The sequence below is a fragment of the Canis aureus genome, chromosome 13 (assembly GCF_053574225.1).
Source record: "Canis aureus isolate CA01 chromosome 13, VMU_Caureus_v.1.0, whole genome shotgun sequence".
In the NCBI taxonomy this organism is placed as follows: domain Eukaryota; kingdom Metazoa; phylum Chordata; class Mammalia; order Carnivora; family Canidae; genus Canis; species Canis aureus.
Window position 1 is genome coordinate 16080112 of NC_135623.1, and position 19710 is coordinate 16099821.

General features: G+C 34.0%; 1 protein-coding gene across 4 annotated transcripts in view; it reads left to right on the top strand.

Moving 5' to 3' along the window:
- Nucleotides 1–19710, top strand: part of NRDC (nardilysin convertase) — a 90968-nt gene that overhangs the window by 60062 nt on the left and 11196 nt on the right. For all 4 annotated transcript variants that reach the window (XM_077844924.1, XM_077844920.1, XM_077844922.1 and 1 more), the window contains 12 exons: nt 1162–1235; nt 2611–2680; nt 5191–5268; nt 6551–6671; nt 6747–6805; nt 7096–7150; nt 12215–12319; nt 14000–14123; nt 14659–14745; nt 16896–17015; nt 18124–18175; nt 19079–19229. In XM_077844924.1, the coding sequence (XP_077701050.1) occupies nt 1162–1235; nt 2611–2680; nt 5191–5268; nt 6551–6671; nt 6747–6805; nt 7096–7150; nt 12215–12319; nt 14000–14123; nt 14659–14745; nt 16896–17015; nt 18124–18175; nt 19079–19229 (1096 nt within the window). The remainder of the gene's footprint in view (nt 1–1161; nt 1236–2610; nt 2681–5190; nt 5269–6550; nt 6672–6746; nt 6806–7095; nt 7151–12214; nt 12320–13999; nt 14124–14658; nt 14746–16895; nt 17016–18123; nt 18176–19078; nt 19230–19710) is intronic.

Below are 19710 nucleotides of genomic sequence, written 5' to 3' on the forward strand. Positions count from 1 at the left end.
AAATAATCTTTTAGTGATGATTGACTTTCCATATGAACTAAAAAAGTCTATTTCATGTAGTTGAACCAAATTATCTTTTATTAGAAATTGTATATATGGTTCCGGTTTAAAAAGCTGCTGCTTTTTGTCTACCTTTTGCTACATTTGTGTTACAAAGACTAACAAAAAATTAATTCCAAAGCACTTAAAGTTCTTCTTCCTACTTCTAGTAGTTTGTATTTTAATATAATAAATGAAAAAAAGAAATCAGGTTTTTTTCTTGCATCAGGTAAGTTAGATTTTTTTCCAGTTCCTTATTCCAGGACATAACTTATTTTAAATTTATGAAAGAAAAAATATCTGTGGAAATGTTAGAATAATTCGTAGTGACAACTGATTGGTTATTATTAACTTGGCTTTATGTAAATTTCCATTGATAATTAGCAGTACTTTTTGTGTATGGAAAGAAAATGAAAACCATGTCAAAGTGATGGAGTTGTTTTGTTTTCATAAGAAATGAGTATGATTGAAATGTGTTTTACTGTGAAACTGTAGCAGAAAAATCAGAGGTATATTGACTTCTGGGATTCATTAGGTCCTGTCAATCCCTGATAAGCATTTTTAGAAGTTTTCTTAAATAGTATTCACTAATAACTTTGGTTCTTTGATCAGACAGGTTAAAAAGTCTTCTAGGTATTTAATAATAATTCATATTGACTATGTTTTAGAAAAAATAGTGAGCAATATTTCCTCAACCAGATAAGAAGCCTTTAGAAGGAGAGTCCATGTCTTTTAAATACCACAGTGCCAGATACAATGCTTGATACCTAGTAATCATTCCATATATATCTTTGTTGAATTAAATATCTCTAGTATGTTTTCTTTCTGAAATGGCATTATATGGGAGTTGCTGATAGAGGCAGTAAATATTGGGAGGGGAGCCCCCTTCAATTCTGTCTCCTATGAGTTTTAGAGATATTTGAGTTAATGGGACTGAGGTTGAGAATAGGTTAAGCTCAGGATTTGGTGGCTTTGTTGTCATCTACTTGCTTATGCCTAGAATGCTTTTCATCCAAGAGTATGTGGAATAGATTATAAATACCTACCAGTTAGGCATCCCTAAAGATACTGCTTATAAAGGCTTTTGCCAATTAAATTTTAATATATTTGTTTTATTTTCAGTGGGTTACCCAAACCAAACTTTGGCCATTTAACGGATCCATTTGACACACCAGCATTTAACAAACTTTATAGAGGTTCGTGAACCAAAGGTTTAAAACTGTTTGAAATAACTTCAGCGCATTCTATAAAAGTTACTTGAGGCTGCCAATTTTCTTTGAAAATGACAACACAACAAAGTACATCTGGGTTGGAAAAGGAGTAGAAGGACAGAGGAGATCTAATTAGTGACAGACAGCAGGCCAGTACTTAGCAGCGGAGTCTGTTGCCCTGCTGCTACTGGAGTCTGTTTTATGCTTTCTCCCTGTTTTCCCCTTGTTCCCTTTTGGTTTCGGTTTCTTATCTATTTCATTTTATCTGTGCTCCCCTCTTTATTACTTAAAGAGAGAAAAATAAAGGAGGGATAACACTTGGGAAATTATTTCCTTTTACTTCAATTATAAAAACAATTTTTGTTAAATGAAGAAAAATAAAAATGAAGTGTAAAGAAATGAGAAAATCACCCTAAATCTTAGCAGCTAGGGAAGTCATTATGGCAAATTTCCTTTTGAGTTTCTATAGGTATATTTTAATATAGTTGAGATTATAAAGTATATAGATTCTATCTCTCGCTTTTTTCATTTAATACTATATTTGTTTTTTTTTCATTTAATACTATATTTGTAAGAGTTTTCCAATGAGCCATAATATGGTTATGCTCTAATTTACTTAACAATTTGCCCATAGTGTATAGTGCAGAAATATTCTTAATTCAACTTTTCTCTTTGTTCTTTTTATCATGGCAGATTTTTTCTTTTTCCCGGTTGCCTAGGTATCCCCTCCTCTTCTTCCTTACCCCATGGCCAGTCTCTGTCCTCTTCCCTTTTGATCAGTGACTGTTTTGTGAGACCCTTTATCTGCTGCCGTCTCCGTTCTACCTAAGTTGACTCTTCCAGAGACCACTTATTTTCAGTTGTATTCTTTCTGTCTTTATATTCTCTCTTCATAGAATCCTAGAATAATAGCACTGGGAAGACTCTTAGAATTACTTTAGCCTAACCCTTACCATACCATAAGAAAACATATACAGAAAGATTTAAATGCAAATGATTTTCCTCAAGGTCATATAAACACATACAGCAAGATAGAGGTAGGACTAGATTTCTGCCATGGGTCTCCTGACTCCTAGTCCTGTATCCTTTCTTGCAAGAAGGGATCCTTCTTAGGAGCATTTCATATTTTCATAGTTCTCTTATTTATTTCCTTTACGTGTGAAATCAAACTAAAAAGAAATTTATAAAAATTGCGTTATTCAAATTGGAAAATTGGCAACTTGAAATAATAATTTCATTGTATTTAACCTTCCCCTATTTATTGGAGGATTAAATATATTGAATTAAAAATTTCATGTAGCATAATACAAATTATGGAGAAACACTTATATCTGTTTTTCTGAAAAATGTTTTTGTTTAGTTGTTCCAATCAGAAAAATTCATGCTCTGACCATCACATGGGCACTTCCTCCTCAACAGCAACATTACAGGTAAGAGTTCAGGACAAATTTTTAAAGCATACTGAATGGTTTACATTTGAAGGTTCTGTTATGTGATAAACTGGGACTTTTAATGGAGTTTTCAAGCCTTGCTATATATTTTAATATCTTCTTAGGTACAAAAAGTAGAGTTTTCTTATGGCTAGTTGCCTTATCTGAGTCTTTGATATTAAGTATCTTTGTGTGAATGTAACTTCTGTAATTATTTTCTGTAGTATTTTGAATACAAAAATATATTAGCTTATTATTTGTCAATAGTGACCATTTAGTTTGGGCTTGTCAAAAGTCAAGGGTAAATAATTTTAAGCCTGGAATATGACTATAGCCTAAATCTCAAGGACCTATGCCTTTGAAGTGGTAATGAGTTAGGGAAGAGTTATACAGATTAGGAAAACATTTTCCCAGCATATTCATACAGTTATCTTATATGAGCAGTATAGCATGGGCCAAGAAGTTCTTTAAAGATAAGGATTGGTCCATGCTGACTTGACTGATTAAAAAAATTTCTGATGAAAAACAAATGTTAATGAACTGATAAAAATTTACCTTATTTTTTAAAAACCATTACCAACAAAACAAAACCATGAGGATAAACACACAAGCAGAAGGAAATGAATGTTGCCTAAGCTCAGTAAAAATTTTTAGTCATCCTATCAAGGTAACAAGAATGATAGACCTCTAGTGAGAAAGCAGAGAACATGTGTATTATCTACTTGCTTTGGTGCAAGGATAAATAGGAAAAAGCAATATACATTGATTGTGTAGTTACAGTAGAGTGTCCCCAAAAGTGTTAAAATTATTATATACATATTTAAAAGTTTATTTTGTTTAACTTTTTATTGTTAAAATAATACGTTTGTAAAATATTAATAGGACAAAGGAGTATTAAGTAAAAAGTAAAGCTGTGCTTTCAATTTTTGTTTCCTGAAAAATAGGCCCAACATTAATAGTTTTTTATATATCCTTCAGATGTTAAAACAGTGACTTTAAAACATATCTTTTTTTATGGAAATGAAATTATATATATTCTTCTTCCTTTTTTGGGGAATGCTTATTTTTCTAATTAACAAAAACTTGTTTATCCTCTGATTACCAGGGAAGTTCATTGTAGGAATCCTGAAAATTACTGAAAAGCAGGAAACAGTCATTCATGATTGTGTTTTCCAAAGAATGTTAAAATTTCTGTATGTTTCCATCTAGTTATTTTTTATGGACTATTTATTTGTTTTAATGTGCCCTTCATCATGAATCATTTGAAATCTCTAATTATGGGAATTAGCCTTTTGGGGAACCTTTTTATTCCCCCACAAAGAAGCAAATGTTTATCCCTACAGAGTAACCAAATACAAAACAATTAGTTTTTTTTTTTTTTCAAAACAATTAGTTTTGTTCAGATGCAGATGTTATGTAATCTTCAGCATTCATTCTTTAACTAATTTACTTCTTCTACCTCAGTTTTAAGATAAATATAATTCAAATTCAATATTTTGAAACAATGTTGTGTGGGCCTTGGGGATTGCTTAATGTAGTTGAGATCATAATGCTATATCTTGAACTTTTAAGAGTTTATTGAATTCTGTAAACTAATTTTAATATTAAATAATGCTTAGATTTCCTAACTTTATCTTTCTACATATTTTTGTTTTGGTAGGAATACATTTCTGAATTTATAGTAGATAGATTTTCCAGTGGGAAAATACAATTTAAATAATATATATGCAACTACTCAAACTCTTAAAGTGTGTTATTATATAATGCAGCATTTTTCACCTGTTACAGTTATATTACATTGTCATGAAAACTCCATGAGTAAGTAGTTGGGCAAGTGAAGAGAAAAAGAAAAATACAATGAGGTTAAGTCTGTTGCTCAAGATCATGCATTTACTTAAAGAAAAACTAGGGCAGCCCTGGTGGCGCAGTGGTTTGGCGCCGCCTGTAGCCCAGGGTGTGATCCTGGAGACCCTGGATCGAGTCCCACATCGGGCTCTCTCTGTATGATGCCTGCTTCTCCTCTGCCTCTCTCTCTCTGTCTCTATGAATAAATAAATGAAATCTTTAAAAAAAAAATTAAAGAAAAACTAAAACTATAAGCTAGATTTCCTGACCCATAAAGCAACACATTTCATTTTACTACAGAGCCTGATGCAATACTGAAAGCTTTTCCAGACACTGAGGTATCATTCTCTGTATTAGGTTCTAAAATGATGAAGAATCTATATTATTTCCATTTTGGGTGAAACAAAAATGAAAGATTTTTACCATAAAAAGAATCATTTGGAATGATTATACTCATTCAGTGATTTCAGATAAAGAAGTTAAATTGTACCATGTTTTCTGTCTTTACTTGCTATTATCAAATTAATAATAATTTCATGTTTATATAACATTTATAATAAGTTTGTAATCATATTCATAAATATCATAACTTTTGAAGTAAGAATTCCTGTTCTACCTTAATTATTTTTATTTTCGACCGTAAAAAAAATTTTTTTTTTTTAAAGGGTGAAGCCACTTCATTATATCTCTTGGCTGGTTGGTCATGAAGGCAAAGGCAGCATTCTTTCTTACCTTAGAAAAAAGCAAGTATTTAATTAATAAGTAATTTCAGTGTATCAATCTCTGAAAAATAATAGACAGCATTCTATAACCTGTTGTTTTATCTGCCAAACGCCTAGAATCAAATCTAATGTTTAATTATAGTCACTTTATCACCAAAATTAATTAGTCTTATTGTATATGTGCATTTCCTTAAAAGCCACCTTTTAGCACCTATTGGAAGTTGTTGTACACAAAATTTTAAAAATCATAAGTAAATGGATTCCAGAATTATGTGAAAGGTTAGCTGTAATCAAGAATTTAGATTGGAATAGTAAAGAAGTCAATTAGACTTTCCCAACCCAGAAGGTGGACTTTAATGAAAACTACTTTGGGCAGAGAAATCATAACAAATAGTGGGACTGTAGATGTCATATGCGGCTGTGTTAGCAGAATGTCTTCTAATGCATTTTAGCACTTGGTTTAGTTGCCTAGTCAAATCATAGAAAGATAGCCTTATATCAGGACCAGTAGTTAAAGAACTTCCTTGTTTGAATTTTCTATACACTAATTCAAGAATGGAAAGGAAGATGAGAAATTTAAATACTTTAAAGCACCAATAGGACTACAACACTCAAAGCTAAAAGACCAGGGTTATTACAAAAGAATAAACAAATGGTATTAGTTACATATATGCCTTACATAATTGTAATACACTTAGATGTGTACACTCTTTATACCTTACTGGACTTTATTATAATTTCACATTCTTCACTTTGCCTTCCTCCCTTATTTTTAGGTTTTCGGGATTATTCTAGTCAGGAAAAGATAGCCTCATTGCTTTTTTCTTAGACAGTCTATAGAGGTTAGCTGTTCATCTCAAAGAGCTCATTCGACATCCTAAGTAGGGATACATGTGAAGTATTGTAAGCTGCTTCTGGGAGGGAGGTTCAAGAGGGATGAATGAAATGCCTCCCAGCAACCATAATTTTAATATTTTGTGCTGTTCTCTTCAACAGAAATTACTGTCTTCATAAAATTATTAATGCTTTACTGTGTTGTAATAACTAAACATACAAATTAATGTTTCCATTAAACATATAAATATTGTTGTTATTTCCTTCTGGTGATTCTTGCATGCACTGCAATTATTTGGGAGGCCTTGTACTTTAAAAATTTGTACTTCTAAACTTACTTTTGGAAAGCATGTTTGCCCCTGCACTTCCCAAATTTTACATAGAAAGGCTATCTATTTTGTTAATTTGAAGTATTTGTAGACTGTTAATCTCAAGATGTTGATTGGATTCATTTTTGTCCTAACAATAGATGCTGGGCTCTTGCGCTATTTGGTGGAAATGGTGAGACAGGATTTGAGCAAAATTCTACTTACTCAGTATTCAGCATTTCAATTACATTGACTGATGAGGGTTATGAGCATTTCTATGAGGTAAATAATTAAAATGGAGTTTCAAAATACAGATATTATCTTATGCAAAAGCATAATCAGGTGTTTTGTTTTCAGGTTGCTCATACTGTCTTCCAGTATTTGAAAATGCTGCAGAAGCTAGGCCCAGAAAAAAGGTAATATGTACATATTAGAATTAGGGTAGGAATCAATCCTAGTATGTTTTAGCCTTTAGGCTGCCAAAAAAGACATGCTTTAGTCCTACCATGATGGTTTTCCAGGCATTTCCTGCTTAAAGTGCCTTCACTGGCTCCATATCCTGATTGTTCTACATGTGAATACTGCATAGGAGATGTGAAACATTAGGGTTTACACTTATGTGGCCATTCTGTTTCTTTTCTTCCTGCTGAGGATTCTAATAACAAATTTAAATATATCTTTTACTTATAATTTTCTTCTTTCACAGAATTTTTGAAGAGATTCAGAAAATTGAGGATAATGAATTTCATTACCAAGAACAGGTACTGGAAGTCAAATTCTTTTTGAATGTTATCTGTGACCAAGTTGAAACTGGTGTGGACATTATTCCTCTTTTTGGAAGTGTCACTGGAGTTTTAATTCTGCCACTCTCTGTCATGTGAGTCCCAAGATGGCCTTGAGGTTATCTGAAAATTAACTCTTGTGTTTTTAAGTATGTGTGTGGGGTAACAGTGAGAGGATTAGGCAGACTGACACGGATCAGTCATTTTACCTACGTAGTCGTCCATCTGTCCTTTTGATGAACATTCATGGAGAACTTGCTATGGTACTTGATATTGGGGAATTGTAATGTTATAAAGACATCTTGCAGGCTAATTTCTGTAGTGATTACTACATGAAGTATTAGAAATGGTGGGCTTCAGGATTTCAGGGTGAGGAGAGCGGTTGCCTTGATCAGAATAGAATCAGGGAAGGCTCCATGGGTGTGGTAGATTTGAATTGAGTACAGCATAGAAAAATGAATAAGGTTGGGATACATTGTAAGCAATGGGAAAAATGTAAGTAAGGAACTTTGGGTAATCGTGGAAAAGTAAATGGTCCTATGTGTCTTTGAAAGGAAGGTATTATATAAGGCTGAAATGTAAGGAGTTTGAAGCAGGGTTTCTTTAAAACCCTTTCTGCTTCTTGGATCCCTTTGGAAATCTTTTGAATCCTGTGGACCCCTCCTCAGAATAGTATTTCATTCCTTCAACTTTTTAACCTCTCAGGAAAATTGTCTTAATGGTACAGTAATCAGTGTTTATCTCTCACCTAGATTCACCAGTTAATAGTTTTCCATATTTTCTTTCCTCTCTTTCCTTATATATGTATGTGCATGTATGTATCTTTTTCCTAAAACATTTGAGATTTAATAACAGACATGATACTTGTCACACTCAAGAAATTACATTGAAACAATATTGTTAAATATTATACAAACCAGGGCGCCTGGTTCAGTCAGTTAAGCTTCCAATTCTTGATCTCGGCTCAGATCTTGATTTCATAGTCATTAGTTCAAGCCCTGCCATGGGCTCCACGCTGGGTGTGGAGCCTACTTAAAAAAAAAAAAAAAAAAAAAAAAAAAAAAAATTTATATATATATATATATATATATATATTACACAATTCATAAAATAGTGTTTCTGAGTGAATGAAATAAAATACAGCAGTTTATGAAGGAATATTGCAATAAAGTACTCAAAATAGTAAAAAAAATAGTACTATGTCTCTTCAATAACATATTAACAAGGGCTAGCAGTAGGTCTAACAATTATTTTGGTTTAAAGTAACGGTGAGTGTGAGATATCTGCAACAACTATATTGTGATTCTTTTTTATTTTTAAATTTTTTAAAAAGATTTTATTTATTTATTCATGAAAGACACAGAGCACGAGAGAAAGAGGCAGAGACACAGGCAGAGGAAGAAGCAGGCTCCATGCAGGGAGCCAGACGTGTGGGACTCGATTCTGGGTCTCCAGGATCACAACTTGGGCTGAAGGCGGCACTAAACCGCTGAGCCACCCGGGCTGCCCCTCTGATTCTTTTTTAAAAAGATTTTATTTATTTACTTGAGAGGAAGCATGAGTCCAATGGGAAGGGAGGGACAGAGGGAGAGGGTGAAACAGACTCCCCATTGAGCTTGTTGCAGGGCTCCATCCCAGGACCCTGAGTTCATGACCTGAGCTTAAAGGCAGATGCTTAATCAACTGAGCCACCCATACACAACATCCCATTCTTTCCCTGCCGTAGTTCTGACCCATTTGTTGTGATTTTTTTATTGGTTAGTCATAGATGCTGATAATCAAGTGTGGTTTGTGCCTATATTCATAATAGAATGAAAATGCTCATTTAGAGATCAGTGAAAATAAATACGTAATTTCTTCCCAACCAAATCCATGCACATTTGAATTTGTCCACTGATGTATCTTGTGGGAAAGGTCTGTGGTGCCTGATTTAGAACTGCTTCATAGCTCCTAATTAAGAACTATGATATAAAGCCCCTGATTTAGAACTCCTTTGTAGAGCATCTTGAAGCTGCCTTTTTGGATCATCATCAGAGATGACTTCCTGAATATCTATTCTAAATAGAGAAGATTTAGGTACATGAGGACAAGGTCACAAAAACTGTAAACTTCCAGTTGCTGTTGATTCCTATATAATCTGCACTATATATTTGAATCATTGAAATAGAAATAAAAATCTTATTCTATGAAATCAGGCTGCTTTGACACATCTATTAGTCTGTTAGAGGGCCCTATTGACACTCTTCCCTATAAGTGGACTGATAGGTGTAGAACTCCACGAGTCCTGTCATCTGCCTTGCCAGGAGTGATTTTGTCCAGTGTCTTTATCAGTTGTGGTGACAAGTGGGTCAGGACTATGGCAGGGAAGGAATGGGATCGAGAATTGTGGACTACAATGTAAATGATTCCCAGATTCCTTTTTTGGGGATCAGCTTTTTAGCATTGGTTGAGTGAGTGACATTTTTGTTCTATCCCTCCATTTTCCTATTAGCAAGTCATTTCAAGATAATCTTTTTATGGACATCTCCCCATTTTTGTAGCTAATCATTTTTTTACCATTAGCAATATTCATGAATACTTGTCTTGATTTTTAAAACACGAATCCAATATATATTAGATTAGAACTTAATTGCAAAGTGAGAACTAATCAGAAAGGTCTATATCTCTATGTGAACTGCTAAATAAACTCAAGTAGCTTAGCTTATACTGACTTTTATAAATTTCTGTTTTGTTTTTTTTTAACAAAGTTGGAATATCTCCTTTTTATACTTTTTCTGGTCTTCATCAATAAAGGCAAATAGGATTGCCCTTTTCAAATTATTCAAACCAGTCTTACTTAATTAAATTTTTAAAAATTCTTTCCCATAGAAACTTGAACTCAGTATGTTTTATATATCAACAATATGAACTAGAAGAAAGGTGTTTAAGTGCTTTTCTATAGGCAGAAAAATAATGTAATAGTAGGCAGGTAGAGTTTGTAATAGATAAAAAAAAACTAGAGGATAAACAGTAAAAAGTGCTGGAGAAGAAATAGAGGAATTAGAACCCTCATGCATTACTGGTGGGAATGTAAAGTGGTGTAGTTGCTTTGGAAAACAGTTTGGCAGTTCCTTAAAAAGTTAAACAGAATTACCCTATGAGCTGTACTATAAGTTCTCCTGGGTATACACCCATGAGCATTGAAAACTGTCCATACGAATACTTCTACACAAGTATTTCTATAGCAGTAATCAGTATAGCCCCAAAGTGGAAACACCCAAATGTCAACAAATGAATGGTTAAACAAAATGTAGCATATGCATACTGTGGAATAGTAGTCAGCCACAAAAAAGAATGAAGCACTGATTCGTGCTACAACATGGATGAACCTTGAAAACATACTAAGTGAAAGAAGTCAGTCACCACAGGTTACCTGTTATATAATTCTATTTATTTGAAATTTCCAGAGTGAAATTTCTCTAGATACAGCACAGATTGTTGGTTGCCAGCAGCTAGGGGGAGTGGGTCTCAGGGAGTGACTGCTTGGGGTTTCCTTTTGGGGTAATGAAAATACTTGCCGACTAAATGGTGGTGATGATTGTACAACTTTATGAATATCCTAATAACCACTAAATTGTATATTTTATTTCATTTTTAATTGTGTACATTAAAAGTGTGAGTTTCATTGTATGCGGATTACATCTTTAAAAAATGAAAGGTTAGAATTTAAGTGTTTTTCTTAGTACTGGCTCCATTGCTTTGGCACTGGAGGTCTGCTTTTAGCCAGGGTCTTTAATGTTTTCCCATAGGAAATATTTTGAATCATTCATTTTGTTGCATACTGACAAGAGCAGTTAATTTATAAGTAAGTGGCTGGTGAAAATACTTAAAAAAAAAAAAAAAGAAAAAAAAAGAAAACAGCAAGAAGGTATCACTTTAAATAATACTAGCATCTGACTGACAATGATCAATTTGATGATTTCAGGAGTGTTTCCTGAAGTGGAAAGTGGAACCAAAAAAAGCTAACAATCAATCTTTATTTTTTCCTACTCTATTTTTATGTGATAATGTAGTATATAACTTAGACTTATGGTCACTAGCTTGATGCATGCATGTCTCATTTCTTCTCCATGAATGCAGTAACCTTCATCTCTCTTCTGTCTTCCATTAGATGAGAGAACAACCCTTACAGCCTAGTAAAGAACTGTATAGTGTAGTATTTTGGAAAGGAGTGTTTGCTGCTATGTTAGGAGTCCTGAATTCTAGTGTCTACTCTTCCTGTCATTACTGTGTGATTTTGGACAAGTCACCTGATCAATCTGAGTGTAGTTTCTTCTAAAATGTGGGAATAGAACCACTTGGTATCTGAAGAACTTGTCAGTTTTAAGATTCTGAACGTCTGGGTGATCAATAAGTACTTAAATTGATTGCTTTCCTCTGAAAAACTATTTCCATTTCATAGGTTAGAGAACCTGTGGTCACTCTTTCAGTTTTAAATGGAGGTTAATAAACTGATTAATAGAATTTCTTATATCAAGACTTTTATCTAATGACACATTTTGATTTCTACATTGATTTGATTCATGTTTGCAGATAGTTTTAGATGATAGTGCTATAGTGATAAAATGATGAAGACCCTGTCTTTAGGGACATCAGTCATATGGGGCACTTGACATATAAACAAGCATTTCCAGCTCAGGGTTGTAATTGATCTCATGAAGAGGCTCTGACATTACTAGAGCCTAGTGTGTTGTAGGGCTCAGGATGGGGATTAGAGGAGTGTCAGGTTAAATTGCGTAAGGTGGTAAATTTTCTCTGGCTAAATTTTCTTAGAATTCTGAACATCAAATCCCGCCCCCCCCACCCCCTTTTTAAAGAAGTAATCTCTACACCCAACATGGGGCTCAAGTAAGCATCATATTTTTAAGCTAAAATTACATATGTTCATATATTTCTGTTCAGAAGTTTTTGGTTTCACTGTTTAAAAAAAGGAAAATTATTTCCATTTTGTAGTAAATTAAGAATAATGGAAGTTTCTGGCATGAAATAATTCTCTCTTTACAGACAGATCCAGTTGAGTATGTGGAAAATATGTGTGAAAACATGCAGCTATATCCACTACAGGACTTTCTCACTGGAGATCAGCTTCTCTTTGAATACAAGCCAGAAGTAAGGAGGTTTCATTTCTAAGAGTTACTTTTAGACAAAGAGAAGGGGGAGACAATACAGAGATCTACTTAATAACTGTGGGAATATAGAAAACTTGGATAAATTTGTCAAATTTTTTGCTTAAATGGAAGAAATAGTTTTGTGGGTAGTTTTTCATGATTGCTGTATATGATCATGTTTAAATATGAGGAGAAAAATCAAGTCCTTTTCTTAGGTACTGTTATTCTATTTTTCAAGTGTTACAACATCTACTAAAAAAGTGATTTTTAAGAATTATGTGCTTTAGTTGCTATGCTTATTTAGAGAGTTGTTTTGTTTACCTTTTAGTTCAGTTAGAGACTCTGGGCAATTACATTTTAACCATTTTGAAAATGTTTATGAGAAATGTAAGATGTCATGAATTTGAAACATGTGATTTATAGACAGTATTACATACAAATAAATCCTTTCCTACATACAAATAAAGGACTTTCCTCCTTTCCTTGTTGGGAGTAAGTCATTTTGCTCCATAACTGAGTAGCAGTTCTCAGTTGGGTGATTTTGCCCCCCAGGGGATATTTGTCAGTGTCTGGAGACATTTCACTTGTCACAACTGGGGGATGCTCTTGGCATCTAGTAGGTTAGAAGCCAGAAGTGTCAGCTAAACATCCGACAGTGCAAAAGACCGCACCCCACAATAAAGTGTTATTTGGCCCAAGATGTTAATAATGCTGAGGTTGAGAAACCTTGATACAGGGTATTCCAAAATCTTAAAGGTAGGGAAAGGTAAAGGAGGAAGCAGTAATCACACGTTCTTGTTATCTCCTAGGAAGATTGTGCCTAGGGGTCCAAGTATTTTTTCCAAACTTCATTTGTTGTTTTTTTCTCAAAGGAATAATGGTGTTTAAATTGGTAGGTTGGGTTTCAAAACTTAACCACAAAGTCTTCTGTTTATTCTTATCATACCTGAAGGATTATTGAAGGAGGCCCTGCAATGGGATCAATTTATTGATTCTTGGGGATGAATTAATCTAATACCTAGTGGTTAAGAGTATAGTCTTTGGAATCAATCATGTACAAACTTCTTTAGAACTCTGGGTTTGCCACTGCTAGCTGTGTTGTTCTGTACATATTATGTAATCTGTAATCTGAGCAAATTACTTAACTTTTAACAGGAACCTGAGTATTATTTTTTATAAAATGGGTATATTTTACAGTTGCTTTTAAGATGATATGAAATAATGTATGTTAAACACTACCTGGCAGATAGTACTATAAATGAGAGCTATTTTTACTGCGAGTACTGTTATTATGTAGGTTTTGAGATGAACACAGTTTATAGCATTATCAAGAAACAACTAATAGACTAATGAAGTTTTAGGAGTTAGGGTGTTCATGACTATAGATAAAGAGTTTCATGAGTATCAAGATAATAAGATCTTGGGGATGCCTAACAATGTGGCTTGCTTTTTTGTGTGTGTGTGATTTTATTTTTTATTTTTTTGAAATCTAAATTCAGTTAATGAACATTTATAATGTATTATTAGTTTCAGAGGTAGAGGTCCGTGATTCATCAATCTTAATATAATACCCAGTGCTCATTTACATCATGTGCCCTCCGTAATGTCCTTTGCCTTTTTAAGAGAGCTATCTTAGGTTAAGGTTGTTATTGTGTGTGTGTTTCCCCACTTCCCCACTTAGGTCATTGCTGAAGCTCTTAATCAGCTAGTTCCGCAAAAAGCAAATCTTGTTCTGCTGTCTGGTGCTAATGAGGGAAAATGTGACCTCAAGGAGAAATGGTTTGGGACTCAGTATAGTATGGAAGGTAAAATATTTTAATGATTGTTCTACATTTAGGTTTATCTGACTCATCTGAGAAGAATTTTTATTCCTTAATGATTTGTCTAATGTCCTATGGGAAAATATAATATAAACTTTTTTTAGAAATGAAAATTATTTATACTGCTTTGCAGAAAATTACTTTCTCCTATGTTTGTTATAGCTAGTGAAAAACTCCTATGTTCTGGATAGTTTGCAGAAGAGTTTTGACTATGTTTTAGAAAAGTACTTCTAAAACTTCAGTATACATATATATTACATAGAGATCTTATTAAAATACAAATCGGTATTCACTAGCTCTGGGGTAGGGCCTGAAGTTCTGCATTTTTTAATAAGCTCCCAGGTGATACAATGCTACCAACCATACTTTTGAGTAGTAAATGGCTAGAATGCCAGGATAAATTATAGTTTTCCTGAGAAAGAAGAATCGATTTGTGAAGGCTTATTGTTAACTGGTTTGTTATTAAGAGAATGCTCAACATTGCATTGTTTGTTGGATCAGTTTTTTTTCATCTCTACAGATGTTGAAAACTCTTGGGCTGAACTATGGAAGACTAATTTCGAATTAAATCCGGATCTTCATCTTCCAGCTGAAAATAAATACATAGGTCAGTGAAATAGCAATCATTATATATAATCCATTTATATATTAATAAAGGAAATAGCATCTGTATAGTACATTTACAGAGTATCATTTGAATTCCTATTTGAGCTTCCCAGTAATACTCTGGAGTAGGCATTACTGTTTTCTTACTTTTTTGAATGAGAAAACCTGAGGTTTAAAAAGGTAAAGCAACTTGTCATAGATTAGTCAGTTGGTAAATGGAAAAAAACAGATCTACTTAAATGTAGATCTTGGGACTCTGAAACTTTTTCTTTTTTCTGTGTATATAGCTGATCTTCCATATCAGTCTCTGTAGGGCTAGCCATTATTTTGGCTGGTTGTTCTAGTGCTTTTTAAACTACAAGGTTTGTGAAATCAGTGTAATGGGTTGTCAGATCAGTGTAATGAGTTATGAGAGCATTAAAAAAAAAGCAGTTAGGATGGAAAATAGCAAAATGTTTTATTGCTTTAATAAGAAAGAGTATTTCAAGAACTGTGTTTTTTTAGATTTTATTTATTTATTTGAGAGACAGATACAGCAACAGAGAGATAGAAAGAGCCTGATTGGGAGGAGAGGGAGAAGCATGCTTCCCACTGAGCAGGGAGCCGGACTAGGGGCTCCATCCCAGGACCCTGGGATCATGACCTGAGCCGAAGGCAGATGCTTAATCAACTGAGCCATTCAGGCACCCCTATTTCAAGAACTTTTGTTCCATATATATGTGTATGTGTATGCTTCTGTCTCCCTGTCTACTAGCTTACAATGGGAAAAATGGAACTTTGAGAAAGCCGCTGGTCTAGGTCAAAGATTACAGCTGTATATAACTAATTTATTCAATGCTATTTTCCACAGCAATTCCACTCCTAGGTATATACCCAAAAGAATTAAAAACAGTCAAACAAATACATGTACATGCATGTTCATAGCAGTATTATTCATTAATGGGAAATAGCCCATATGTCCATCAGTAAATGAATGGATAAACAAATTGTGGTAAATATATACAAAGGAATAATATTCAGTCATAAAAAATGATGTATAGGGCAGCCCCAGTGGCGCAGCGGTTTAGCGCCGCCTGCAGCCCAGGGCGTGATCCTGGAGACCCTGGATCGAGTCTCACGTCAGGCTCTCTGTATGATGCCTGCTTCTCCCTCTGCCTGTGTCTCTGCCTCTCTCTCTGTCTCTATGAATAAATAAATAAAATCTTTTAAAAAAAATGATGTATATGCTACAACATAGATGAACCTTGAAAACATTATGCTAAAGAAGCAGACACAAAGGGTTATATATGATTCCATTTATAAATGAAATATCCAGGATATATGAATTCACAGAGACAGAACACAAATTGATGATTGCCAGTGGCTGGGAGGAATGGATAATGGGAAGTGACTGTTTCATGGGATATAAAAGTTTCCTTTTAGGATGCTGAAAATGTTTCAAAACTGGATAGAAATGGTAGTTGCACAACACTATGCATGTACTAAATACCTCTGAATTATTCACTTTAAAATGGTTAATTTCTTATGTAAATTTAACCTCAATTAGAAGAAAAACCTTTTATTTTTTTTTTTTTATTTTTTTAGAAGAAAAACCTTTTAAAAAAATCTCGCATATTTTAGACAATTCAGTTCCACATCTTGAACTTTAAGTATCTTAAACAAGCCAGTTCATTTTAATAAAGAAACAAGTAGTTTTTTCTATTTCTGTTTTCCTTTCAGTAGCTATTTCTCACCTACATATTGATGAAAGAATTTTTCATTAACTTAGTTTGACTTTGTTAGAACGTTTTTGTTATAAAACATAACAAAAATTGACATTCTCATTCAGGAATGGATTTGTTTATAAATTGGTTTATACAACTATCCTAAGGGTCCCTCTTACAGTTAAGATTGGCTTTGAGAAAGGTAATGAAGCAGAGTGTGGAAAGGTCAGAACCAGTCCTTAGGAAATTATAGATTTCAGAGTTCATTTAGTTTAAGGCCAAGAGAGTTTTCTTTTTTGCATTGTTCTACTAACGTATTGTATTCTAGCATTTGAATTTGGCTTACTTTTGCCACCAAGAAAAGTTACCTAGACTTCTAAACCCAAGAACAGGTTGTTGGGAATCATGTTGAATTACATGATGAATTATTACTCTTTTCTGTTGTTAGCCACGGACTTCATGTTGAAGGCTTTTGATTGCCCAGAGACAGAATACCCTGTTAAAATTGTGAACACTCCACAAGGTTGCCTGTGGTATAAGAAAGACAACAAATTCAAAATTCCCAAAGGTAAAATGTTTCCTTCTATAACAGGGGTGAAATAAGCTTAGCGACTCTTTCTCCACTTGGTAGCAACCTATTTCCATGTGTCTATCACCTGTCTCCCTTTCTCCTTCCTCTTCCAGTTGAAGATCTTTTCTAGGCTTAACTTGTCAGAACCATACTGCACTTCTTTGAGGTCACAGAAATCCTCATATACATATAGATTCTAGGAAATAAAGATTCAAGGCTAAAATGAAAATGTTTTTAAATAATTCTTGCAGTTAAATGAGAGGAGAGCCAGATGCTTAGCCATCTTAGGGAATGGGTGGTATGTTTTAAACATTACTTTTAAAGAGACAAAAAGAGTACGCTGAAGGAAATTATTCTTAAACACAATAGATAGCCTATTCCAGCATTACAAATGTGAAAAATCCTCCACTCTTTCCCTTTACCATTTTGCTTTTCATTGTAAAGGAATCACAGTGTACACTGATTAGTTAAATAGACTCCAGAGTTGTTGACTTTAAACTGTGTTGCTTTTTTATTTTCTGTTCTTGTGCATCACATAGGAACTTATGGAAGCAGCTTGGGATCAAAAAAAGCTGAGAGCCCTTCATTGCCATTTAACCCAGATCCCTAATTTTAACACAACTGTTTTGTGGCCCTCAGAGATTCTTGAATTTATTGGGAAGGTGTTTCTTGAATTAATCAATCAGTATTTCAAAACATTGTTTAAGAACATTCAAAAATGTTCTTAAATTCAGCTTCTTTGGAAAGTCTGCTATGACTTTCTGTGAGTATTGGGGTTCTCTAACGTTTTTGACATGTATACCTCTGTAAACATTTTCTCTGACCAAAGTTGTTAATAAATAAATACAGTATTCCTAGGCTTCTTTCTATATCTGTTTATGTGTCTGGCCTTCCCATAGACTAAAGTGTGCCTTCTGGACACTCTTTAGAGTGGTAAATACTACTTTTTAAAGACATGTCAGGATAAAAATGTAACAAGGATTTAAGGGCTAGTAGTTAATTTCAGAATTTTTAGGAAACATGATGTTAGGGGCATATAGCAGGTATATAAAATATCTGAGGCCTCTGGCCTGTATTTTCTCATCTATGTTTTTTTTTCTTTTAGCATATATACGTTTCCATCTGATTTCACCTTTGATACAAAAGTCTGCAGCAAAGTAAGCAATTGTCCACTTTACTGGAAAATATGTTTAGTTTCATTTTGAATCATTCTGTCATTTTCTCTATCAGTACTGAGCTGTGCTGCTGATCTGTGTATTTTTTTCTGTGCCGCAAACAAATTATTCATATTGATACTAAACATTAAATGGAATTGTGGCTGCTTTATCTCTAGCACCCAGGTGTAAAACATGCTGATAATATAGGGTAGTCATAGTATTACTGGATTGAGAAAGTTCATTAGAAATGAGTTTGGATCAGCTCTAGTCTGTAATGGGAACAAATGCATCTGTTGATCCTATATTTAGAAACTGGCAAAAAAAAAAAAAAAAAGAAACTGGCAAGGAATCTGATTATACTTTATAGCAAATAACTTATGTATTTATATATAGATAACTGCACTGTGGGAGGTCGGAGCCTAAAATGTGTCTGAAACATAGAAGGTACTCAGGAAATGTTAGTCTACTACTTACTTTCCTTTGCCATGTAAACTGTGGAATCTAACCTTAGAATAACAGGCAGCATTAATATTAATACCACTTGAAAAAATGTATTAGCTGCCTCCCTTCCCTCAGATTTTTAGGCTTCAGGGACGGCCCAGAGCCTTTGGGCCAATTGTTTTTTATGCCTTTTACACTTACCCCATTTTTCAGTATGTGTATATAACAATTCAAAGATGGGGAAGCATTGCTGAAGGGAGGTGTTCTGTAGTGTGCCTATAAAATTGAGTCCTTGGTAAACTGTATTTACTTTTGAACTCAGTATACGGTTTTACATTCTGGAGTAGTGTAACCACTGTCTTTGTAAAAGTAGTATAACCACTTTGTTTCCTACTCCAAAACATGTTTGTTCGTGTTTATTTCTTGCCAATTAATGATGCTGTTTTCACTTTATATTCTCAGTGTGGTCCTCTTTGATATCTTTGTCAATATCCTTACCCATAACCTTGCGGAACCAGCTTATGAAGCAGATGTGGCACAGCTAGAGTATAAGTTGGTAGCTGGAGAACATGGTTTAATTATTCGAGTGAAAGGATTCAACCACAAACTACCTGTAAGTACAGATGTTCTGTTTTGCTCGTAGAGAGCTTTGGATTTTATTTGTTGCCCCTAAAGCAGCAATCATAGAGGCTTATGCATGGGTTGCTGTACATAGAAAGAAATGTTTGTTAATGTGGGTTATCGTGTTTTCTTGGCTGGTGACAGCTATTCTAACTTGAGCCACACATAAGAGCAACATCTATTCATTAATTACTAGCAATGCATGCAATGTAGCCTGTGCTTCAGGCTTGATTTCACTTCCTTTTGCTGTCAGTTTCTCGGTGGCCACCACTGGCATTTTGGACCGGTTTGAGATTAATTTCATACTCACACGGTAATAACAAATTTAAAGCACCTGGAACATTGCCTGACAGAGTAGAAGTCAAGTGTTTGTATCCTTCCAAGCTCTTCCTTCACTCTGTCCCTTTGTTTCGGGTATGTGTTGTATTTTCCTTCTAAATTTAGGAGCCTTTGAGAAACATGATCTATACCTT